General features: G+C 42.8%; 1 protein-coding gene across 1 annotated transcript in view; it reads left to right on the top strand.

The window, feature by feature from the left end:
- LOC123998713 (follistatin-related protein 4-like) overlaps positions 1–27,014 on the top strand; it is a 249,095-nt gene that overhangs the window by 161,418 nt on the left and 60,663 nt on the right. The window contains exons 5-6 of the mRNA XM_046303809.1: positions 7,215–7,405; positions 9,830–9,950. Of these exons, the coding sequence (XP_046159765.1) occupies positions 7,215–7,405; positions 9,830–9,950 (312 nt within the window). The remainder of the gene's footprint in view (positions 1–7,214; positions 7,406–9,829; positions 9,951–27,014) is intronic.

Below are 27,014 nucleotides of genomic sequence, written 5' to 3'. Positions count from 1 at the left end.
GCAGTTAATTATGTATCTTTCATCTTGTTGCTAGGTTTCCATATTAATTTCAAACGTATGATTTACACTCATTGATTGTTTACATACAGCTTACAGTAGCAACAGTGCAACACAGTACAGTTTTTGTACCTTTCCCCAAGTCATTTTACCATCTCCCTTTCAAGCCTCTGAAGGTCACCAGTGTGACGGAGCAGGGTAATGATGGCTGTTTGTGCTCGGGTCTCAGTGTGGATGGGTCTCGCTGAGGCTGCGGTCCTAAGCAGCTAGCCAGGCATTTTAAACCCTCTTTCCCCCTGAGACGGCAGTCTGCAGCCCCAGCTCAGCTAACAGACAGGACAAGCCAGGAGATTACTGTAGTTTACAATGAAGGTATGGTGGCGGGGGGGGAGTATGCTAAAAATCTAATATACGCCCTACACTTGTACTCCTAATCTAAAAGCGGAGTGATGGCAGGGGCAAGTGCAACTCTTTTTAAGGACTGTCAGGTGGGGGTTTATTTCTGGGTTTGATTGTGTTGGTGATTTAATTGGTTGAGAAACATATTGGTAAAGTTTAAGGTCGTGTAGGGGGTCATGGAAGGAGTAATGACTGTGGAAGTTACCGGACTGTACATTACACCTGCAGTGCGTCTTAAACACTCACAAAGGGGGGCGCGATGGACCATGATTGAACTTGACTGTAAAGTAGAAAAAGGTGTTTAATAGTTTGTGATTACTGTACTTTTCTGCTCTGTGCGACAGTAGTAATGTAATGTGTATATCGGGATGGCTACTTTCCTGTTCTGAGTTCTACAACAAGTTCAAGAATTCAATCTCATTACAGTAGAAGGATTTGTTTAGGTTGGAATCAGTGCAGTTATGACGCTAGTGAAGCGATCCTTTTTTAATTGCTTCTCTACCTCTAACTGCAGACACAATCTAATGCCCATATTCTTCATTTTTCACAAGATGTTTTCTTCTCCTTCCTCTCATGTGGACCATCCTGCATAACAGAGTACATTTGATTACTTTTGAATGCTATTAACTTACGTCTGTAACGTGTTTGTTTGCACATTCCATTTTAGATCAGCCCAATTCAGGATTACCAAGTTTTTTTTTTTTTTTTTATTTTTTTTTTTTTTTAAATGTTAAGTGTTGGTGTTTAGTCATTTGGAAATTGAGACATATTCCTGTCTTATATCACTAAAGCCTTGTTTTGTACTTTGAAGTTGAACTGCGCTATTACTTGGATAACTTTGATCCAGACTCCACAAAATATTTTATACTTGAGATTTTAAACTGGGAGAATGTAGACTGAGAGGGAGGTGCAGCTAGCATATGTGACCGACTGGCTCTATTCAGTCCTATGTAGCAAAATTTGAAATAGTGTTTTTTACATTGCACAAAAGTAAAGACTAGAAAATGGTATATCATATATTAAAGTTGAGGAACAATGGGAAAGTTTCAAAGTTGATAAACTTACCCCACTTTTGAGAAAATGGCCCTTGAATGTTTTGGTACACCTTCTGGAGAGCTCTTCTTTTTCTACACCTATTCAGCGTTGTTCTTAAGTCTTAGCCCCACCCATCTCTTTAAGGATTCACATGTGAGGTCATGTGCTAAACAGTGAGTACAGTAGTGTACCAAACAACCAAAGATTGCAAGACTAAAAGCTACTTCGATCGACATGTCTGTACGCAATTGTCTCAGGGACATCATGAACATTATATTGTCATCCGACATCAAACTTGTCATTGTCGTTATGAAAAATATAAACACAAAAGTGACAGGCTGCATGACATCAGCAGCCTGGTGGTCCAAAATAGCACAACTATGCTTTAACTTGCAATGAAAATGACTTTTGACAAAATGATAAATGTATAATATCTGAAAATGTAGCTAGCTAGACTCTATTACCCGTATACATGGATAAATGCTTTTCCCTCCCTGTCACGGATGCCATGGTTGCCCTTAGTTTTAAGATGTAATCCAGAGGCCGGTGTTTTATACAACAGACCTTCTGTGTTCTCTTTTGGACTCCCTCCGCTTTTGCAATCAAACACTTCAATAGTCTCTATCTCTTAGTTATTGTACTCTGCTTCCACCGGGCATTCCACTGAATTCAAAACTCAGTCTTCCAAAAAATGGAGAGCATAAGCAACACTTTTGCAGTTCTTTGTGATATCTTTAAAAAAAACTGTGTTAGAAAGGAGTACCTACACATACTCAGCTGTTCATGTTATAGACAGAAGTGTGCTTCATGGCAGACCATTCCAAACTCATCTCTCGGCATGTCCAGTTCTTCCATTATCTCAGCCAATCATGTCAATTGGGACGGTTCCTGTCTTTTTCCGTGGCTGAACCAACTGGGCTCGCAATTTAACCATTTTATTTGTATTTACAGATGGCATACATGTTTGTTATTAAGACACATGAAAGTTCACATGTTCCAGAAGGCATTTTGATTTTAGAAAATGTTTACGTTCAAATGCCTCTCCTGTGAAGTAGTGATGTGTGACATATGCCTAGTTTCCTGAAACGAGTCACATATCGTACCGATGCACGGTTTGAGCACTTTAGGTTTCCACAGCAGTCAGTCCTCTATAGTATTTCTCCTTCACTGCTCTGCCAATAACTCTCATGTTGCAATGAGTTCTCATTTAGCCTGTCCCAAGGTGCAGTGAGTCAGATAAGGTTTGCCAAGCACACACATATCCTGACGGCAGAACATATGGGGGAAGACTGGATGTCTTTATTCAGCTAATCTAATGGCATGACTAAAATGTTGGGAGAGCTATTGAGATTTACTTGAGATTACTCAATGGCTGTCAAACGACTGTCCTCCGAATCAATGGCATTGATCTGAAAATATTATAATATGATATAACCCAGCTAGCACATTTGGTTCCTTGGAAGTTGTGGGTACCTAGGTTTTTGGTTTCACATTGGTTGTGGATACGAAGCCATACGATTCCTGACCGGTAAAACAGATTACATTTTTTAAAGTTCTGAGAACAGAAGTAAACATTTAGAGAGCGTTTTGTTCATTCTTATAACAGAATGTGTATGTTTTTAAATAGCATTCTTAGAACATTCTCTGAACGTTCTGAAAATGTTCTTGTTTTTTTAATGGACATTTTCTTCACGTTCTGAGAACAAATGTGTGTTTTTAAATACAATTCTTAGAATATTCTCTGAACGTTGTTAATGTTTTCTTGTGTTTTTATATGGAAGTTTTCTTAACGTTCTCTGAACAATTTGAGAACATGACTTTAAATAGAATCATGAGAAAACCTGTAGGAAATGTTATGCTGAAGTACTGAAATTCCCACATTTTTTGTTGCTTCTTTACATTCTCTGAACTACTTGAGAATATTTCCAATGCCAAACCAGAACAAATTCCTAGAACATTACCAAAATTGAAATGAAATGTAACCGTGTTTCTGTTAAAGCTGTGCTGCCCAACCCTCTTCCCGGAGCTCTACCGTCCTGTGAGTTTTCAATCCCATCCTAATTTTACACACCTGCTCAGATATGCTAAATTAAGGTTGGGCTGAACACCTACAGGACAGTAGATCTCCAGCAATAGGGTTGGGAAGCCCTGTGTTAAAGTAATGAATATTATTTTTCAATGTGCTGAGAATGTTCCAAAGCCAAGCAACTATCCTACACCATTTCCAGAAAGTTGTGGAAAGGCTGTATGCAAAATAACCATAGGACAAGCACGCTCTCACCAAGCTTTAAGAAACATATGGTTCTCAGAATGTTATGTGCTAGCTGGGAATACACTTTCCTGAGCTCTGTCAAAAGCTCAAACTGTCCCAATTGAGAGTTTCTGGGCAACTTGCTACGCAACATGGCATTGCTATTGGGAGATTATAGATTTTTCAGAGAATGGATTAATTAAACAAATGCCAATAGAAGTAAACATATGTAATTAAGTATTGGTATTCTGCAAATAGCAATACTTAATGCATGACACCATGGCACCACCACTTAAATAATGTGAACATTGGGATCTCAAAACGTGTTTGGAACATTGATTGCTTCTCTTATGTAGCTTGCCTTTCCTTTTGGCTTGCTCTTCTGATAAACACCCATTGTCTTTTTTGTCCCTCAGAACAATTTTCACAAAACAAATGTTATAGTGTTCCCTTGGCAAAGCTCTTACGACAAACATTCCAGTTTCACTACAGTCAAATTCTTGCAGCTTTGTAACAGCATAGATTTACGATTTGCTGAGTTGGGCTGAAAAGAGATGAGATTTTGAAATGGCCTCTCTGTTGTTGATTGTCTTTTGTCTGCGTACACTTTATTTACACAGCCAGATTGAGAACAGAAGTAGAGTTCTCTCATGCAGTATGTGGCTCCCGTTATTTGCTGCATCGCAGGCTACTTTAGTTAGCTCTGGGCCATAGTTATAGGCTGTCACTGTGAAGACTTATGTCTAAATTAAACAGGCAAGTATTTAATGTGCTCGTGTCTCAATGAGGGTAATGTCCATGCAACAGATAACCCCCAAAGGACCCCTGGTCCATGCTTTGATTCACAGTTACTTTCGACCTGATGTCCCTCACGTATGAGGAAAGGATCTATCATCTCCATAATTACCTAAGAGGCAAGTCAATCTTTTTCCATTAGCAGGACACAGATGGCATGGCTTAAATAACCCAATCATCTCAGCCCATGGAGGTCAAGCCATCATAAATCAAACAGGAGCACTGCTCACACCCTTGAGGGATTGTAGTAAGGTTTCAACACTTGATGTATAAGATCAAGCTTTTACTCTCTTGGATCTGATGCTAAGAACCGCTCATGAGAGGCTTTCAGACACCGACTCTTTCAATTAAATTGGATTATTTTTAGTTGTTTTTTTAATAGTTAGTTCATTCTTTAGTTTGGGTTATGTCTTTGTACATTTATTGTGTTTTATCTGACTTACCTAGTTAAATAAAGGTTGGAGAAAAAATATAAAAAATTCACAAGTTCCCTAAAATATATCTGTATGCAGTTAAGTTATGTTAATATTACTAAAGGTGTCCCGCATGGGTAAAATTGTTACTTAATGCCGGAAATACTAAATGTATGCCATTTTGTCATTCTCATAGAAGTATTTCAGATGGCTTACACCTTTATGCATTGGATGATTCTTTAATCAGGTAGGTTCCCGACCTAAATTTTTTATGGGCTTTTGGTTTAACAATAATTTGATGTTTAAAAAACATACGCTCGAGATTGAAAGTACGCTTCGTTTATAGAAATAGATCATGCTTCTCCCTAAACAGCAGAAAGCAGATTGTACAGTCAACTTTCCTGCCAGGTCTTGACTATGGTGACACCATTTATCTGAATGCAGCCAGCCCCTATTCTTAAACCTTTGGATGCCGTCTACCATGGCGCTCTTCGCTTGATCACAGGTGACAGTTTTAATACGCATCACTGCATCCTGTATCAAAAGGTTGGCTGGTAGATCATTCATTACTCCCTTCTGAAAGTGAGCACCACTTTCAAAACTACAAAAGCTCTGGAGTGCATCTTTAAGCAGCTAACATTTCAAACAGGGAGTACTGTGGATTTCAGCCGCTCAGCTGCTGTCTTCAGCAGAATAAGAAAGACTTACTGGTGGTAGGACATCATTGAGGGAAAATAAGGACATTCATTTCAACAAGTGGCACACTCCAGTCCCCCCAGAAGGAATACCATTGCCTCGGACTGATGCGGATGGTGGGGTGTGTCTGTGAAAGGTCATAAGATCTTTACCCCGAATAAAAGTGAGGATCTTGGATTAATAGCGTGTCATAAGAACTTAACCCATATCACCGTCGACCTTTCTCCTCACAAAGTCGCCTTGATAGATGTACTTCATTACCCGATTTGAAAAGTCGAAAATTGAATCCCTCCCCTTCTTCGTGGCAGGTTGCTCAATGATTGATCAGCCACTGAATGTAGTCAGAGAGGAAGGGCTGGAGCATTGAAATGACCCCTTGTCATGCTAATGGATAGCACCAGAGCAGTGCCAGCGGCAGGTCTTTGCAACGACACAAGTTTCGCGCATACAGACAATGCAGCGGGTAGGCAAAATAGAGCTGGTAAAAGTGTTTTAAAGTTTGGTTTGTTTGATTCGGTCGTGTGTTGCAAAGAGAGGTGCTGACAATTCAAGTAGCATGTCAGTTAACCCTCCTGTCACTGAAGAGAAAGGAACCCAATTTGGTCATCAGGCAGCCCAAATGCTTCACCAAAAAAGCAACGAAACGTGACGTAATGTAGGAGACATTTCTCCCTTTTAGAGGCTTAACAGAACTCTTGTTGAGTTGAGGAGTGACATGAGGGTGAACGGATAGGACATTGAGGCATCAGTGCTACAGTGGGGTGGCGGAACCAGGGGGGATGCAGGTTGGACGCTTTGGATGCCTGCATCTTGTACAACGTTGTCTTTCTGTGTTATTTATTAGCTGTAATTGATGTTGATGTCTATTCTGAATTAGGCATTGCTATCAGGCCCCGGTCCTCGCAGGAGGGGGTATGGCTCTTCGCAGCGATCGGGAGACATTTTCTAATGACTTATTCATATCAATGAGCTTTTAATATTTGGTGCGCTCATCACTTGGCGGAGATACACAGGCACCCCTCCCACCTCCTGTCAACTCTCACAGGCAGCTGGTGGAAGGAAGGGGGAGGAAGGGGGAGTGGAGCAATGCTCTCCATTCACATCAAGTCCTAAAGATGCCCACAGCGGGTGGCCTGTGTTTGCACAATTTTATTTCAAGTAAGGAATAAACACACTCTCAGCTGCACTTGATTAATCATGGCTCCTCCATTCCTCTGCACATATTTATCAGCGGGCTGGGAGACAGAGTGCTGAGCAGTCAGGCAGGATGTGATGCTGTGTTTGAAACATGGGGTGTTAATCCCTCAGCAAGTGAAAGAGGACAAAACTGTCTAAAGCATCTCAATGAGGTTGTTTACCTTTTTGTTTTCTTGTGGATTGGAGGATTATACATAATTAATTGGACCCCCTGCGCGAAAACACATTATGCAAGCACACACATACGCACACTGCCACACGCACTCAAGCAAGCAAGAACCCATGCACGCACGCACGCAAACAAAAACACACGCATTTAATACATTCACTCTTACACACTTAACCATCCTCCAAAATCATTTAGTCCTGCAGCGGTAAGGTCATTATAACCTAATTGAGGTTAATTTAAAGTCTGTATTGTGTTGTTGTAGGAGACACGTGCACCATGGCAGATTACAACAAGCTGAAGAGTATGCTGCTGGATATGCAGCCTAAAGGCCTGAATGGCGGGGACAGGAACATTAAGAGAGACATGGACCAGAAGAGAGCCCTGGTGGACACCATGTTTAAGTACCTGGACATGGACGGGGATGGCCGTCTGTGCAGCGACGAGCTGGAACAGGTGGGTACTTCTCTGGGGCGGGAATTGGATTAAGGTGGGCATCAGAGCCACACTAACTGGTGTTAATTGGATGCATCTCCATCCATGGGTGATCTACTTCTACTAGCCCTATGCCAGAAGGGGCTCGGGGTGTAGGGCTCAGTGGTGGTCAGTGCCGTTGAGGGGGGGCCAACAAAAAAATATGGCCTTGTTTCTATTGCAGCGTTTTGGATGATTCTTTCATATTCCATTCACCCAGATCAATGTAACAGCGATAGGTTTAGGCTACTACATGATACTCTAATTTTCCCTATACCCATCATGAGTTGGCTACAACCTAGCCTATGAATGAAAGTTTACAACGTAGGTGCACACAGGTCGAGAGGCAAATTTGAGGTCACAGACAGTGACGCAAGGACTGACAGTGACATTCAATACCGCCTTGCACACTCTTGCCTACATCTAGTTGATATAGGGTGTAATCATTAGTCCAACAAGAGTTTCTATTGGACAAATTCAGGTATGTTTATCCCTATTTTGTTCCATTTGCTTCCATTTAAGAAACCTTTTTCAACACAATTCCTTGTTGCATCTATGCTCTCTCCTCATCTCAGCTCTTCCCTTCACTTGTGGACTTCAACGCAGCAACACATCAGCTGTATGTGACCAAGCCAAACCGCTACACACAGCTTACATCATGGGCACCATAGATAACATAGCTAATATAACTAACGTGTTAGTAAACCCGCTACAATCATGCAGTAAAGTTACAGTGTACAGTCAGTAAGCAGTTACAACAGCGGGTCCCGGTGACAATACATTTGTAATACCAAAATATTACCTTGACTTGGAAGAGTTCCAGTGTTGTGTTCGATAGTCATAGCCAACCAGCTAACATAGCATCCCTCTGTTTGAGCAGGGTGTTTCATTAGGCTAAACTAGCTAGTTGAATTTGCTAGCTAAGTGAAACTGAAAGTGAAAAAAAATGACAATGTTTAACAATTGTCTTTCTCTCTCTTTGAGTCAACGCATCACCATATTTTATACACTGCAGTTCTAGCTAGCTGTAGCTTATGCTTTCAGTACTAGATCATTCTCTGGTCCTTTGATTGGGTGGACAACACGTCAGTTCATGCTGAAAGAGCTCTGATAGCCTGGAGGACGTCCTCCAGAAGTTGTCATAATTACTGTGTAAGTCTATGGAAGGGGTGAGAACCATGAGCCTCCTCGGTTTTGTAATGAAGTCAAGGAGGGCGGAAGCTAGTTGTCCTCCAGCTACACCGTTGTGCTTCCCTACAGAGTGCTGTTGAGGCTACTGTAGACCTTCTTAGCAATATAGTGTGTTTTAATCATTTATTTGGTGACGTGATTATATTTAGGAAAACTTTTTAAATGTTTTACAATTAAAATGTTTCTGAAATTTACTGAGGAGGATGGTCCTCCCCTTCTTCCTCTTAGGAGCCTCCACTGGCAGGGCTTGAGCATAGTCTGAAGGTAGAGAGGCAGAGTTGTCATGTTGCTCCGTAGGCAAGCACCACGGTGTTGTTGTGGATGCAAGCTCCAAAATGGAAGCCAGGGGAGTGTGCGGAGTGACATGCGAGAACTCGGGAATGTGTTGTTTCTGCATTAAAGCACTGTTTAGGTTTGTGATCTTTTTAAAAAAGGTAGATACTTCCAATTATTTAGTTGCAGTGTTGTGACAAATAGCTGTCGTGTTTTATTAGCTTACAGAACGGGTTCCTAAATGACATAACTCTTTGTCTCGTGAAACTAAAATAAAATACTTTGCCTACATCCAAATGGCACCCTATTCGCTATACACTACTTTTAAAATCTATATATGGAATAGGGTGTCATTTGGGACGGACAATTTGCACCCTTCTACTTTGAGGAGACAGGACCGATGTGAAATACATTATGAACTATTTCTCACATCTCAGCAGTTTAGAAGATTTGATTGAAGATCTGATCAAATCATGGTTGGCAATTATTAATGTTGACACGTAGCCAAGAAATCTTTAAAGAGACATTTACATTTTTTTAAGGGAGAAAAATCGATCCGAGATCAGAGAAATCAAAGAAATAGAAATAAGATGTCACTAAATGTCATGATCAGATATATATATATATATGTGTTAATTAAGCAGTATTTGACTAGCTCTACACATTGGTTCTCCTTCCCTCTGTACAGAATGGGGCCAGTCTCAACAGAAGCATAGTTTGCACCTGTACTTTTTCCAAAGGGAATTCAATATAGGATAGAACAAGGCTAAAATAAGGGTTAAGAGAAGATGTAAGACAGTTAAGTGAATGAAGGAAGACAGTTGTTATGCTGTACTTTATCTGACTTAGTCCTATGGTTTATATCCATAGAACTAGAATGTGAATCATAGAATGTAATACAGTCATTGGAATATAGTCTATGGTTTCCATCCTCCTGTCCAGATCTCTATGAAGGAGCACCTAGAAGACAGTCTGCTGGAGTGCACCATGCAGGACCTGCTCCGCTACGATGATTACAACAACGACGGACACCTCACTCTGCACGAGTTCTACACCGCTTTTCGTAAGTCCAGCTTGAAAATCCCCACCTCCCTCTCAGTCTCTCTCTCCCTCCCTCCCTCCCTCTCTCAGCCCATCCCATCAGGATAAGACCGGATCAGACCAGATCAACCTGACTCAGGCTGCGCTGCAATCCAGTAATCCTGCAATCCTCTGCCCTGTTTGCCAGGCCAGGCATCATTATGGGCCTCTGAGCTGTGAGCCGTGGTTGAGAGCACCTGGTCATCAGGCCTAATAAAGAATAATCGCACAGCCAATATGGCAGACTGGATTTGGGCTGGAACGGAAGATGACAGAGCAACCCCTATCACTGAGGTTGCTTTGCCTTTGAGAGGATATCTATACACCATACATTTCAGCCATTGTGATTAGCAACACAATATGCGACCTGAGCACCAAAATGCACAGCCTAGACCTATATTGCAAGTCCATCCAATTGGACAAAGCCGATAAATCAGCCCATTACCAGTAGGCGGCATGGCACCATTTTGAAGGCTTTCACAATCGGGGCAAAAACACAGGTCCATTAAGCCTCAACAGTCATTAACCATAGTAATGACTGGGTTTTAGTGGAATCATTGTTGTCATTATACAGTTACTTTCCTTTTAGCATCCAGTTGGGCTGTGAGAATGGCTGGCGGTGGGTCTGTTTTGAGGAAGGTGTAAGGGGTTTAACAGGGAGGTGAAGGAGAGGGTTGGGACTAATAAAACATGTGATTGATCAGACATTGTTCAAGGTTAACTGTTGTGCCGCATAAGGCTAAAACAAGGAGGGGGAATGTTTTATTAAGAGGAGGTTTATGGCTTATGTGCTATGGATGGATGTTCCTGAGATGAGTTGTTCTCCCTTGAGGGAAATTGAAGTTGAGATGCCAGGAAGTTCAGGTGTTTCTACACAACCTCCCCCTGTAGATGCCATGCTTGGTAGATACACTGGGCAGCAATACTCAATGTTAAGCCCCGTTCTGCAGATGCTGTTGCGTAGAGAGTGTTCTGTTCCATAGCAGGCAGACAAATTCCATTCCAAAGCTGGGAGTTCAGTTTGGCTCTAGACACCCCCCTTCAGGAAGTGATAGTATTTGCAGTGATCTACTTAGGTGTCTGACAGTAGCAGTTCAGCACAGCGTTGTTGTTTCCTTTTTTTTTCTCTCTCTCTCTCTCCAACATCTTCTTGCTTTATCCTTTGCCCTGGTCTGTCAGGATGGCTTTGCTGTACAGGATGGCTTTGCTGTAAAGGATGGCTTTGCTGTACAGGATGGCTTTGCTGTACAGGATGGCTTTGCTGTACAGGATGGCTTTGCTGTACAGGATGGCTTTTTGTACATGATGGCTTTGCTATACTGGATGGCTTTGCTGTACAGGATGGCTTTGCTGTACAGGATGGCTTTGCTGTACAGGAAGGCTTTGCTGTACAGGATGGCTTTGCTGTACAGCTGTAATCACAGTCAGAAAAAAAGATCTACTTGAATCTTTGCCTGATGAGTATTTAACGAAATGTTGGAAAGTAGTGTTCATGACTAATGATGAAAAGTTTGGAGAGCTCAACTCAGTCAAAGGAAGGAGAGACCTCTCGTTCTTCACAAAGGAGAATAAGTAATGGCCGTTGAATAACGCACATCCCTGCCGCAGTGCCTACGGAGGTGCTGAGATAAAGGTATAATGACTCTGAGATGTGCTCTGTGTGCCCTACCCACTGTGCACAGATGTCAATTCAACGTCTATTCCACGTTGTTTCAACGTCAGTTTGTTGAGAAGACATGGAAACAACAGTGACTCAACCAGTGTGTTCCCAGTCGGTAGAGTGTAGTATTTATCTACTCCAGAGTGGTCAGGGGGGAAGAAGGGAAAGGAAGAAAGAGGGAAAGAAAGGGAGACAAGTGTAATTGGCTAGGAAAAGGGGTCCGTGTGTGTGTGTGTGTGTGTGTGTGTGTGTGTGTGTGTGTGTGTGTGTGTGTGTGTGTGTGTGTGTGTGTGTGTGTGTGTGTGTGTGTGTGTGTGTGTGTGTGTGTGTGTGTGTGTGTGTGTGTGTGTGTGTGTGTGCGTGTGGTGGAACGTACTGAGGGGCAGGCTTTGCGGTGGAGGGGCACGAATGACCGTGTTCAATGAAAAATACAAAAAAACACCCAATGTGAAGGTAGATCATGCTAGAGAATGGCTGGTACACGTGTGCTGTTATTAGAGTGAACTGATACATTAACCTCATAGACCACATGTGTTTTAGCCATGCTTGTCCAGACTTGCGGATACGTACACACTGTGGTAGTACTCCCTTTAACATTGTAAACCTTTTCTACTGCAGGAGGGATGCGTTGTAGTGCCCCAGGGGAGTGGAAAAGAGGCATCCATATGGGACGGAGTGAAGAGGATAAGGGAAGGGAGAGGAGAGGGGGAATGCTGGAGTTGGGGGCATTGTGCCCAGAGCTCCCTTCGCTGGGAGTCTATTTGTATTTCATGGCTGCCGTTAATAGTGGAATTATAAGGACATGGTGAGCTGAGCTGGCAGGCACAGTCAGCAGATCTGCTTAATTAATCAAGTGGCTGAAACAGAGTGTGGTGGCAGAGAGAGGGGGAGAGAGTGGTCAGGGGGGAAGGAGGGAAGGAGGGAAGGAAGAAAGAGGGAAAGAAAGGGAGACAAGTGTAATTGGCTAGGAAAAGGGGTCCGTGTGTGTGTGTGTGTGTGTGCGTGCGTGTGTGCGTGTGGTGGAATGTACTGAGGGGCAGGCTTTGCGGTGGAGGGGCATGAATGACCGTGTTGGGTGTAGGTCAGGAAGAGCGGCACGCGCCAGTCCCCTGTCTGCCTGTGATGCTTATCCTCCACAGGTGGAGATTACACAGGCCATCGGAAGGGTATGCTTATCACAAGGAGATCACCGCTTTTCAAGGGATGCAAATGACTACATTAGCAAAGGCATAGTCAATTAAACCCACTCATTGAAAGACAAAGCTTCTGTCCGTCACCGTAAAGCTGTCGCAGCACATTTGTCATGGTTTTTTGACTTTCCCAGTAAGTGAAAAACCGCCTAAATTTAGATCATAAGCTGACACTGTGGACAACCTCGATCATATCTGCATGTCATTGTCCAACAAGTAACCATGAAGTTGTAGCCTGCAGTGAGTGGTGAAATATCCGTAGTTAAGCACATAGTAGAGAGTGACTTAAGATAACTGTACTTAAGGTCTATTCCACCTGCCTCCCTCTCAGGTTGGCTCCTCTCGTCCAGCTCCTCTCTGTTCCACGTAGGTGTTTTCTTTGAAGGCTCGTTAGACGACGCCATGGCCTTCACGGCTAATTGCCAATACCATATTTGTATGGTTTCCGGCACATTCATTGTGTCAGCTGTGTGCTGGGGTAATTACATTCTGTCAGCTTGCTGTGTTAGCCCTTAATAACCGTCTCTTGTCCCTGAGTGTGACAGAAACAGAGGATGTCCTGTCATCACATCTCTTCCTCCACACATCCACCGTTTTACAGTTTCCCTCGGCAGCCCCTTAAACATGGCCAACGGTAAGACAGCGAACGGCAAGAAGCCAGAGGATTCCTCTGTTCTGCATAACACAGTGAGACAAGCAAAGTGAGTCTCCATGGCAACTGTAGGTACCTCTGATCTTGGAATAATCTATTTTGTGAGACATTTAACAATGCCGCCATCTCCCTATAGAGAGGCGAGAAGAGAAGAGGAGGGCAGTACAGAAAGAATGTGTCTACGCTCATTAAGTTGCCTGATACACTGAGCCTAAAATGCACAGGTACAATGTGTGTCTGGAAGACGAAGCAAAATATCTCCGTACCCAGAGGCTTCAATAAGTATCAAATTTCAAATAAGAAATATGAGCCAACATCTTCAACATTGTGAAATACCACAGGGTTTTTTCTTTGTACAGTAGAAACATCCAAGCATATGTCAAATGATATTGCAGAGCAGTATAATGCCAAATAAAATCAATATCCCTGTTAGGCTGACAGAATCTTTATCCACTTGTTTACATAGACAGTGATATAAATCTATAAATGGGATGAAAAAGTAGCGCATCAGTGTTACAGCAGTTGCCTGTCAGCATGTAACCAATTAAAGGCAAATGTTGGAAACTCATTGTTTGCCAAAAGAATTGTGAAATACGACGACTTCCGCAGAGTTCACAGAAAGGATGTTTGTCTTTCTTTTCTTATACATGAGAACTGACTATTTAATTGAAAGTCTTAATATTCTCCAATCCAAACTCCAATCCTTGAGTTTGAATAGAAGACTCTCTTAACCGGGGGAAATGTAATACAAGATGTGATAAAAGAACACTTGTAACTTAATGTAAAACTCTGATATTTCCTATCTCCATAATCATCAGTGAGTTGATCATTTAAAAGGTGAACATTCGCTGGAGAGCCGTTGTGCTACCAGTCATCTAATATCAATTTTAATTTTACCCCTTTAATAGTTATTCTCTAATTTATCGGAGTCGTGTCCCAGGAATAGCACGGCCTGACCTCTAACCCCTGAACACCCAGACTCCACTACTCCTCCATCGTCCTCTCCAACAACGCCTCGTTGTTTTTCCACCATCACATTTTCGCTAGCAGTCCTCAGGCTCCGGCACACCGTTTTTCACACACTGAGGCCCCCCGGCTGTTAGCAGCACAGCACGGGGTCTTCTTTTATCTCTCGCTCCAGCAAGGAAATAATTCATTATCATGCCTCCATTGATTGATTCATTTTGTGAGCTTCATTGCTCCCTCTGCAACTTTAAAACAAGTGCTTGTGTCCCCCAGCCCCCTCCCCTGGAGAAGAGAGTCTGTCCCAGAAAGAGTGTTCCTCTGATCAGCCCAAACTGTTGTGGAGAGCTGGGCCTCAAAGAAACATAAAAACAGCTTAGAAAAACACACCTTTTGAAAGAGTATGATAACAAAGACTACAACAAAGATGCAGTGTGTTCATCGTACTTGTACTGCGTCACTGGGTTCGCTGTAAGGGCCCAATTCCGAACTGAGTTAAGCAGGTAATTGGATTGTAATTCCCTTTTTATGCACTTTTTTTCCTCTAGGTGTATTCTACACTTGAATTTTTAAGGACGAGAATAGCATGCTATTCGTTTTAGGTGGAGATCGAATAAATGAAGGTGTGGCGGAGCTGAGTCTACAGAAATGCCGTATTCTGACCTTGACTTAATTCCCGAATTATTCCACCACCTTTATACGTGAGGGAACAATGAAAAAGACCTAGCGAACCTACCGATTCCAAGTGGAAAAACCATCTACTTTATTTTTTTCTGATAGAAATAACACTATTCTTCATGCACTGTACTTTACAACTTGATAAGAGCTAGGTAAATGAGTAATCCATTTGGAATAGGGAATTATAAATATAAATTACACTTGTTTTACATACAGTTGAAGTTTTTCAACCACTCCACAAATTTCTTGTAAACAAACTATAGTTTTGTCAAGTCAGTTAGGACATCTACTTTGTGCATGACACAAGTCATTTTTCCAACAATTGTTTACAGACAGATTATTTCACTTATAATTCACTGTATCACAATTCCAGTGACTGTGCCTTTTGTAACGGTTTTCTTCTGGTGAAAGAGAGGCGGACCAAAATGCAGCGTGGTTATTTTTGTACATCTTTAATAAAGATGAAAATACAACATTCTACAAAACAAGAAACGTGAAAAAAAAAAACAGTCCTATCTGGTGCCACAATCACAAAGACAGGAACAATCACCCACAAAACCCAACACAAAACAGGCTACCTAAATATGGTTCCCAATCAGAGACAATGACTAACACCTGCCTCTGATTGAGAACCATATCAGGCCAAACATAGAAATAGACAAACCAGACACACAACATAGAATGCCCACCCAGCTCACGTCCTGACCAACACTAAAACAAGGAAAACACACAAGAACGATGGTCAGAACGTGACACCTTTAAAAAGCTTGGAAAATTCCTGAAAATGATGTCATGGCTTTAGAAGCTTCTCATAGGCTAACTGACATTATTTGAGTTAATTGGAGGTGTACCTGTGGATGTATTTCAAGGCCTACCTTCAAACTCAGTGCCTCTTTGCTTGACATCACGGGAAAATCAAAAATAAATCAGCCAATACCTCAGAAAAAGAATTGTGGATCTCCACAAGTCAGGTTCAACCTTGGGAGAAATAGCCAGAAGGTACCACGTTCATCTGTACCAACAATAGTACCAAGTATAAACACCATGGGACCACGCAGCTGTCATACCGCTCAGGAAGGAGAGATGAAAGTACTTTGGTGCGAAAAGTGCAAATCAATCCAAGAACAACAGCAAAGGACTTGTGAAGATGCTGGAGGAAACAGGTACAAAAGTATCTATATCCACAGTAAAATTAGTCCTATATCGACATAACCTGAAAGGCTGCTCAGCAAGGAGAGGCCACTGCTCCAAAATCGCCATAAAAAAGCCAGCCTATGGTTTGCAACTGCACATGGGGACAAAGATGGTACTTTTTGGAGAAATGTCCTCTGGTCTGATGAAACAAAAATAGAACTGTTTAGCCAGAATGACCATCGTTATGTTTGGAGGGAAAAGGGGGAGGCTTGCAAGCCGAAGAACACCATCCCAACCATGAAGCACGGGGGTGGCGGCATCATGTTCTGGGGGTGCTTTGCTGCGGGAGGGACTGTGGGCAGAGCTGAAAAAGCGTGTGCGAGCAAAGAGGCCTACAAGCCTGACTCAGTTATACCAGCTATGTCAGGAAGAATGGGCCAAAATTCACCCAATTTATTGTGGGAAGCTTGTGGAAGGTATCCTAAAACGTTTGACCCAAGTTAAGCAATTTAAAGGCAATGCTACCAAATACTAATTGAGTAAACTTATGTCTGAACTTAAAGCTGAAATAAATCATTCTCTCTGCTATTATTCTGACATTGCACATTCATAAAATAAAGTGGTGATTCTAACTGATTTAATTCAGGGAATCTTTACGAGGATTAATTGTCAGGAATTGTGAAAAACTGAGTTTAAATGTATTTGACTAAGGTATATGTAAACTTTCGTATCAGCATATCAACTTTCCCACATCAAAGTTTATCAAATGCTGTGCCATTATGCCAAATATAAATTGTACAGCCCTTTAACTTGCAGGGATTGGCACTCTCGAATATCTTACTTATAGGCTACTTTCTCTGTGTCATATTTCTATCATGTTAAATATTATCCACTATCAGTATTGGCCGTCAGTAGGCCTAATGACCTCACATACAGTGCCTTAGGAAAATATTACTTTTTCCAAAACATTTTACATTACAGCCTTATTTTGAAATGGATTACATTTTTTAAAATCCTCAGCAATCTACAAACAATACCCCATAACAACAAAGCAAAAAACAGGTTTATAGAAATGTTTGCAAAAAACATTTTTCAATAATATTTTTTTGTTTACATAAGTATTCAGACTCGAAATTAAGCTCAGGTGCATCTTGTTTCCATTAATCATCCTTGAGATGTTTCTACAACTTGTTTGGAGTCCACCTTTGGTCAATTCAATTGATTGGACATGATTTGGAAAGGCACGCACTATATATAAGGTCCCATTCATTGCAAAAACCAAGCCATGAGGTGACCAAGAACCCGATGGTCACTCTGACAGGGTTCTGGAGTTCCTCTGTGGAAATGGGAGAACCTTCAAGAAGGAGAACCATCGCTGTAGCAATCCACCAATCAGGCCTTTATGGTAGATTGACCAGACGGAAACCACTCCCTCAGTAAGACAGCCCACACAAAATTCTCTGGTCTGATGAAACCAAGATTGAACTCTTTGGCCTGAATGCCAAGCGTCACTTCTGGAGGAAACCTGGCACCATCCCTACGGTGAAGCATGGTGGTGGCAGCATCATGCTGTGGGGATGTTTTTCAGGTACTGGGAGACTAGTCTGGGTGTCAGGATCAAGGGAAAGATGAACGGGGCAAAGTACAATGAGATCCTTGAACAAAACCTGCTCCAGAGCACTCAGGACCTCAGACTGGGTCAAAGGTTCACCTTCCAACAGGTCATTAAGCACACGGCCAAGACAACGCAGGAGTAGCTTTGTAGCATCATACCTACCATCATACCATGTTGAAAGGAAAAACTTTGAAGTTTGAGGAAATGTGAAATGAATGTAGGATGATATAACACAGTAGATCTGGTAAAAGATAATAAAAAAACATCATTTTTTTGTATTTCTTTTGTACCATCATCTTTGAAATGCAAGAGAAAGGCCATAATGTATTATTCCAGCCCAGGTGCAAGCCCAGGATCCTGTAGAGGTCAAGACAAACGGAATTTCCTAAATTGGAATCGGAATAGTTTTTGATGGCAAAAACACAGGTCTGGTATTTGATACTGCAATGAAGACTTGTTTTCATTAGGGAAAATCTCTTATGATAGAAAACCAATTCCACTGAGTGATTACACTTTTCTTATTCATACTAATACTAATACTCATCCATTCACAAGTCACGTCCAGTTACATATTTATTTATTAGGATCCCCATCAGCCAACGCCAATGGTGACAGCTAGTTTTACAGGGGTCCTACACGTAACAAAAAATACATTCGAAATAAAATACTTTACAATTTACATACATGTAAAAACATTAACATGCACACACACACACACTATCAGTTACACATACATGGCAGTACGTACACACAAAAAGTAGGTCACATGGCAGAGAGGCGTTGTGCCGTGAGGTGTTGCTTTATTTGTTTTTTGAAAGCAGGTTTTCTGTTCACTTTCACTATATAAGATGAAAGGAGTTCCATGCACTCATGGCTCTGTATAATACTGTACGTTTCCTTGAATTTGTTCTGGACCTGGGGACTGTGAAAATACCCCTGGTGGCATGTCTGGTGGGGTAAGTGTGTATGTCAGTGCTGTGTGTAAGTTGACTAGGCAAACAATTTGGAATTTCCAACACATTAATCTTTCTCATAAAAACATGTGTCGGAAGAGAGACTGGCATGCATAGTATTAATATTAGCCCTCTATTTACAATGAAGAGCAAGACATGCTGCTCTGTTCTGGGCCAGCTGCAGGTTAAGATAAAAATAGAGCCTGCAGGACTTTCTTTGTGGAATGTGGTATAGGTGTTTTTAATTTCTTTAGCGTGTCAAATCTTTGTTTGTTTTAGTCTGTTTTCAGCGTAATCTTCTGCAATTTATCCCTAACTATACAAAGAAATTATAGTTTGGATTAGCATTTTTATCCACACCATCTTACAAGCGAATGTTGCGGTTAGCCCCTGTGGCTGGGACCTCTCCAACCTGACCCAAGCTTGGATCCTACTGGCTAGAAGGCAAGCAGTGTTTTTATTTATGGCTGGGCCCAAATGCGATAGGTGCAAGATTTGTGGATGTCCATCATTCATTTCGTATGATATGTTACAAATTACAATTCATATGAAATGTTTTGAATTACAATGCACATTAGATTTTATAAATTGCAATTCTTTCAATAAGTTACCAATTTGCAATACACATGATATGTTATGAATTCCAATTTGTTGTGGCTAACGTTAGCAAGGTGGCTATCTGGCTAATGCTAATGTTAGCTAGGTGGCTAACGTTAGCTAGGCTAGGGTTTAGGTTAGGTTTAGCTAACATGTTAAGTAGTTGTAAAGTAGTAAGTAGTTGCAAAGTTGCTAATTAGCTAAACACAGAACCTTTGGGTTACTAGACATTTGCGTTATATACCTACCCACCTTGACTAACCACCCTCCTTGTACATTTTCCATGCGTAACTTTATGTCTTATGTAACTATACCATATGATATGTTACGAATTGCAAAATGTTGTGGCTAACGTTAACTAGATGGCTAACTTTAGCTAGGCTATGGGATAGGGTTAGGGGTTAAGGTTAGGGTTAGCTAACATGTTAAGTAGTTGTAAAGTAGCTAAAAAGTACTAAGTGGTTGCAAAGCTGCTAATTAGCTAAAATGCTAACGTTGTCCGCGATGAGACTCAAACATGTAAGGGGAGGGAGACTGGTTAAAAAAAAAAGATTTTTAAGCCCGGAGACAATTGAGACATGGATTGTGTATGTGTGCCATTCAGAGGGTGAATGGGCAAGACAAAAGATGTAAATGCCTTTGAACGAGGTATGTGATTATTATCATTTGACCTTGCTGGTCATCTATGAACGTTTGAACATCTTGGCCATGTGCTGTTATAATCTCTACCCGGCACAGCCAGAAAAGGACTGGCCACCCCTCAGAGCCAGGTTCCTCTCTAGGTTTCTTCCTAGGTTCCTGCCATTCTAGGGAGTTTTTCCTAGCCACCGTGCTTCTATATCTGCATTGCTTGCTGTTTGGGGTTTTAGGCTGGGTTTCTGTATTGCACTATGTGACATCGGCTGATGTAAAAAGGGCTTTATAAATTCATTTGATTGATTGATTGAAACCTTTGGGTTGCTAGACGTTTTTGTTATACACCTCCCCATCCACCCCGACCAGACTCCTTCCTTTCATTTTTGCCTTACTTAACCTCCCGTCTTAAATAACCATACGAAACATAACATATCATACTCATTTGAGTGTCGCAGATTTGTGCATATTACGTTACGTCTAGTCTATGAGCCCAGGCTGCACAATCTAGTAGCTTCGGGAAGAGATTCTCTGGTGGTTAGCTCAGCTGCAGCAGAAGCAGGACCTGCTATCAAACTTTACCAACCTATCTGCATCCCAGGCGAATCGCATCTCGTTCTCGATGAGTCGGGCGGCATTGATCTGTTCCTCCACTGGACAGATGATAAGCTTAACATCGCTGCCTTTGGGAGACTGGTCACTAGCCGTCTGGCAGTCTGGCAGGCCTCCATCTATCCCGGAAGATCCGATCCAGCTATCAAACAATGGCTGTCTGTTACAACTCTGCAGAGAAACCTCACTGCCTGGTGTCCTTGGCTGAGCATGAGGAGCTGAACAGACAAACGCATTACACCTGGTTCATATCATTTTAGATAGATAGATAGATAGATAGATAGATACAATGGGATTTTGCTGCTGGTAGCAATTTAACAGGATGGAGGTAATGGAACAAAAGATGGTTTCTGCTGCCAGCAGCCTACACAGGCCTACTGTAGCTCTCTCTCCCTCCCAGCTGCATGTTGTTAAGTTTCCCAGGTCTACAGAGCTAAACAGTGTATCGATCAGCCTCAGACCTGCACAACGCACCGGTAATCTGCTGGAAACAACACTGATCTGTCAATGCCTGCGTCCCAAATGGCATCTTGTTCACTTTATAGTGCAGTACTTTTGACTAGAGCCCTATGGGTCCTGGTCAATAGTAGAACATTATATATAGGACATAGGGTGCCATTTGGGCCTCAGCCTCCGTTCTGGAGGGAACCATAATGAAAAGAGAGCAGAATGTTAACCTGATGTTGCTTCCTGTTTACAGACTGTAGACTCTTTGTAGTGCATTGGTTCTCGCTCTGCGTATAAGATGCAGGTGGAAAAAGAGAAAGAAAATGTCTGGGTGGATTCTCCAGAGAATTGGCTGTTTCTCTAACTCAGCTGAAATCCTCAGGCCTCCAGAGACAATGTCAGTATATCCCTGCTTGACTAAGAGACTACCAGCAACATAGTTTTGCCTTGAGGAAATCATGCATTTAGCTTGCTCAATGGTAGAGCTCAAAGAGACAAGCTTTCCAATGCTGTGTGGTTCATCAAGGCAGTCCTGCAGAACTCCCAATGTTTAAACATAGCCCATGTTGTAATGTTGTCCTTACCTCTATGTGAACTGTGGAAACAGCAAGGCAGTGTACTGATTTTTATTTGAGATAAAGTGGTAATGTTGGTATCTCTATACTGTACAATCAGGTATTAGTTTTTTTTTGTAGGAATTAATTCCACATTTTCAAGTCAAAATAATATAATTTTTCAAATAAGAGGAATATTAAGAATGTTTAAGTCAGATAATTAGCATACACCAGCAGACAGAACCAATGTAATAACGTGGCAGGCTTGTGACTTCTAGACCTTTTCTCCAGTGATTTCCTTTTGTGAGAGCCAAGACTCCAATTAGCATTTAATCAACTTAATCAACTCATCAGTATCTTTCTAGAAACCTTTGACTATCTTTCTTTTCCATCATGACAGAATGTTGCTCTTTGCTCTCATGGCTTGGTTAATTACTAAAGCTATTATTTCATGTCACACAGTTGCAGTACGTGACAATTGTTCTCTAATTGAGCTTCTTTGCACTGTACCACAATGCTCTGAAAAGGAGAACCATCCCACGAGGCACAAACTAGTTGAATCAACTTTTTTAAACATATTTTGTCAATGTAGTGTGACGTGGAATCTATGTGGAAAATACATTGGATTTGAAAATAGTCTGCATATAAACTATTGTTTTGAGGATGAAATTTCAATCACAGGATGATGTCATCATGGTAATCCAATTTCAACATAGACAAACGTTGTATAAAACAGAGCTGAATTTTGTTCATTTAAAACAACGTCAGATCTTCAATGTTATATCAACTATCAGAAAAAGTAACAATAGCCTGGGCAGCACCTCCTACTGGAGAATTGATTCATGTACAGATGCACTTTGGTCTCACATTCAGGGTTTTAATCAAGCCCCGTGTAATTAACAGCTATTGTTTCAATTCAATCCAGAATTAAACTGCAAATAGACAATACAATAGTCCAAGCTCTGGTTGATTTCAAATGTAATAATAATTAGTGATATTGAATAGTGTTTGGTTGTCCACACAACCAAATATCAAAATTTAAAAGAGACTTACACTGAGTATACAAAACACTTGGAACACCTTCCTAATATTGATTTCCCCTTTGCCTTCAGAATAGCCTCAATTCGTGGACATGGACTCTACAAGGTGTCGAAAGCATTCCACAGGGATGCTGGCCCATGTTGACTCCAATGCTTCCCACAGTTGTGTCAAGTTGGCTGGTGGTGGACCAAAGGACATCCACACGGGAAACTGTTGATTGTGAAAAACCCAGCAGCTTTGCCGTTCTTGACACACTCAAACTGGTGCGCCTGGCACCTACTACCATACCACTTTCACTTTTGTTTTACACTTGCCTTGCCCACCAATAAAGAGAGAAAACATGAGAAGAGAAAGAGATGTATCGCATCACTTTATATGACAAAATAAATACAAATACATGTTACCGAAATACAAACAACGTTTCGGTAACACTTCATCTTAAGGGGTCCTACATGTGTAATTACACCCTAACAAGTCACTCTAGTAACAACATGTAACTGGTGGAAATTGCAGTCTGTAGCAAAAATGATTGTTTCCATGCTTGTTACAAGTAGGCAAGTTTCCACAAAATTCACAAATGTAGTGTTTTGTTTCTTCTCAGCTGCATCCAATTCAGTAATTACTACCACAAGGTTGTGTGTGATCTCTTGTAGACCGATGTGCTGGAGGTCCTAGATTACAATGGTTGGATGCTTAATAGGCTCTAATTAGCTACCCTCAATTGTCATGTTTGTCATTTATTGTCATGTCTTGTCCCTGTGCTCCCCATGCTATTCGTTTCCCTCTGCTGGTCTTGTTTGGTTCTATCCCTCTCTCTCCCCCTCCCTCTCTCACTCTCTCGCTCTCTCTTCTCTCTGTCGTTCCGTTCCTGCTCCCAGCTGTTCCTATTCCCCTAATCATCATTTAGTCTTCCCACACCTGTTCCCGATCCTTTCCCCTGATTAGAGTCCCTATTTATTCCTTTGTGATCCGTTCCTGTTCCGTCGGTTCCTTGTATTGTATTCACCATGCTGTGATTGCGTTTCGCCCTGTCCTGTCGTGTTTTTTGCCGTGATTGTGTATCACCCTGTCCTGTCGTGTTTTGTGCCTTCATCAGACGCTGCGTGTGAGCAGGTGTCTCAGTCGACTACGGCCTGCCCAACCCGGCGACCTGCAGTCTGTGGCCGCTTCTCCAGTTGTTTTCCCTCTACAAATCTAGAGGATTTCAGTTATTCCGTTTTGAACATTAATAAACTCTGTTTCTGTTAAGTCGCGTTTGGGTCCTCTTTCACCTGCATGACAGAAGGAACCGACCAAGGAATGGACCCAGCGACTTCAGACGCTCGTTACACTGCCGTCGAGATCCAAGGAGCCATGCTCGGCAGACACGAGCAGGAATTGTCTGCTGCTCGCCAGGCCGTGGAAAACCTGGCTGCTCAGGTTTCCGACCTCTCTGGACAGTTCCAGAGTCTACGTCTCGTGCCACCTGTTACTTCCTGGCCTGCCGAGCCTCCAGAACCTAGGGTTAATAACCCACCTTGCTACTCCGGGCAGCCCACTGAGTGCCGCTCCTTTCTCACGCAGTGTGAGATTGTGTTCTCTCTCCAACCCAACACATACTCTAGAGAGAGAGCTCGGGTTGCTTACGTCATTTCACTCCTTACTGGCCGGGCTCGAGAATGGGGCACAGCTATCTGGGAGGCAAGGGCTGTTTGCTCTAACGATTTCCAGAACTTTAAAGAGGAGATGATTCGGGTTTTTGACCGTTCAGTTTTGGTGGGGAGGCTTCTAGGGCCCTGGCTTCCTTATGCCAAGGTGAACGGTCCATAACGGATTATTCCATTGAGTTTCGCACTCTTGCTGCCTCTAGTGAGTGGAACGAGCCGGCGCTGCTCGCTCGTTTTCTGGAGGGACTCCACGCTGTGGTTAAGGATGAGATTCTCTCCCGGGAGGTTCCTTCAGATGTGGACTCTTTGATTGCTCTCGCCATCCGCATAGAACGACGGGTAGATCTTCGTCACCGGGCTCGTGGAAGAGAGCTCGCATCAACGGTGTTTCCCTGCTCCGCATCGCAACCATCTCCCCCTCTGGCTTTGAGACTGAGCCCATGCAGCTGGGAGGGATTCGCATCTCGAATAAGGAGAGGGAACGGAGGATCACCAACCGCCTGTGCCTCTATTGTGGAGTTGCTGGACATTTTGTTAATTCATGTCCAGTAAAAGCCAGAGCTCATCTGTAAGCGGAGGGCTACAGGTGAGCGCAACTACTCAAGTCTCTCCATCAAAGTCCTGTACTACTTTGTCGGTCCACCTACGCTGGACCGGTTCGGGCGCTACATGTAGTGCCTTGATAGACTCTGGGGCTGAGGGTTGTTTCATGGACGAAGCATGGGTTCGGAAACATGACATTCCTTTCAGAGAGTTAGATAAGCCTACGCCCATGTTCGCCTTAGATGGTAGTCATCTTCCCAGTATCAGATTTGAGACACTACCTTTAACCCTCACAGTATCTGGTAACCACAGTGAGACTATTTCTTTTTTGATTTTCCGTTCACCGTTTACACCTGTTGTTTTGGGTCATCCCTGGCTAGTATGTCATAATCCTTCTATTAATTGGTCTAGTAATTCTATCCTATCCTGGAACGTTTCTTGTCATGTGAAGTGTTTAATGTCTGCCATCCCTCCCGTTTCTTCTGTCCCTACTTCTCAGGAGGAACCTGGCGATTTGACAGGAGTGCCGGAGGAATATCATGATCTGCGCACGGTCTTCAGTCGGTCCCGAGCCAACTCCCTTCCTCCTCACCGGTCGTATGATTGTAGTATTGATCTCCTTCCGGGGACCACTCCTCCTCGAGGTAGACTATACTCTCTGTCGGCTCCCGAACGTAAGGCTCTCGAGGATTATTTGTCTGTGTCTCTTGACGCCGGTACCATAGTGCCTTCTTCCTCTCCGGCCGGGGCGGGGTTCTTTTTGTTAAGAAGAAGGACGGTACTCTGCGCCCTGCGTGGATTATCGAGGGCTGAATGACATAACGGTTAAGAATCGTTATCCGCTTCCCCTTATGTCATCAGCCTTCGAGATTCTGCAGGGAGCCAGGTGCTTTACTAAGTTGGACCTTCGTAACGCTTACCATCTCGTGCGCATCAGAGAGGGGGACGAGTGGAAAACGGCGTTTAATACTCCGTTAGGGCATTTTGAGTACCGGGTTCTGCCGTTCGGTCTCGCCAATGCGCCAGCTGTTTTTCAGGCATTAGTTAATGATGTTCTGAGAGACATGCTGAACATTTTTGTTTTTGTCTATCTTGACGATATCCTGATTTTTTCTCCGTCACTCGAGATTCATGTTCAGCACGTTCGACGTGTTCTACAGCGCCTTTTAGAGAATTGTCTCTACGTAAAGGCTGAGAAGTGCTCTTTTCATGTCTCCTCCGTTACTTTTCTCGGTTCCGTTATTTCCGCTGAAGGCATTCAGATGGATTCCGCTAAGGTCCAAGCTGTCAGTGATTGGCCCGTTCCAAGGTCACGTGTCGAGTTGCAGCGCTTTTTAGGTTTCGCTAATTTCTATCGGCGTTTCATTCGTAATTTCGGTCAAGTTGCTGCCCCTCTCACAGCTCTTACTTCTGTCAAGACGTGTTTTAAGTGGTCCGGTTCCGCCCAGGGAGCTTTTGATCTTCTAAAAGAACGTTTTACGTCCGCTCCTATCCTCGTTACTCCTGACGTCACTAGACAATTCATTGTCGAGGTTGACGCTTCAGAGGTAGGCGTGGGAGCCATTCTATCCCAGCGCTTCCAGTCTGACGATAAGGTTCATCCTTGCGCTTATTTTTCTCATCGCCTGTCGCCATCTGAGCGCAACTATGATGTGGGTAACCGTGAACTGCTCGCCATCCGCTTAGCCCTAGGCGAATGGCGACAGTGGTTGGAGGGGGCGACCGTTCCTTTTGTCGTTTGGACAGACCATAAGAACCTTGAGTACATCCGTTCTGCCAAACGACTTAATGCCCGTCAAGCTCGTTGGGCGTTGTTTTTCGCCCGTTTCGAGTTTGTGATTTCTTACCGTCCGGGTAGCAAGAACACCAAGCCTGATGCCTTATCCCGTCTGTTTAGTTCTTCTGTGGCTTCTACTGATCCCGAGGGGATTCTTCCTTATGGGCGTGTTGTCGGGTTAACAGTCTGGGGAATTGAAAGACAGGTTAAGCAAGCACTCACGCACACTGCGTCGCCGCGCGCTTGTCCTAGTAACCTCCTTTTCGTTCCTGTTTCCACTCGTCTGGCTGTTCTTCAGTGGGCTCACTCTGCCAAGTTAGCGGGTCATCCCGGTGTTCGAGGCACTCTTGCG

The sequence above is a fragment of the Oncorhynchus gorbuscha genome, linkage group LG16 (assembly GCF_021184085.1).
Source record: "Oncorhynchus gorbuscha isolate QuinsamMale2020 ecotype Even-year linkage group LG16, OgorEven_v1.0, whole genome shotgun sequence".
In the NCBI taxonomy this organism is placed as follows: domain Eukaryota; kingdom Metazoa; phylum Chordata; class Actinopteri; order Salmoniformes; family Salmonidae; genus Oncorhynchus; species Oncorhynchus gorbuscha.
The sequence above is the reverse complement of the archived record's forward strand: the minus strand, read 5'-3'. Positions and strand labels throughout refer to the sequence as shown.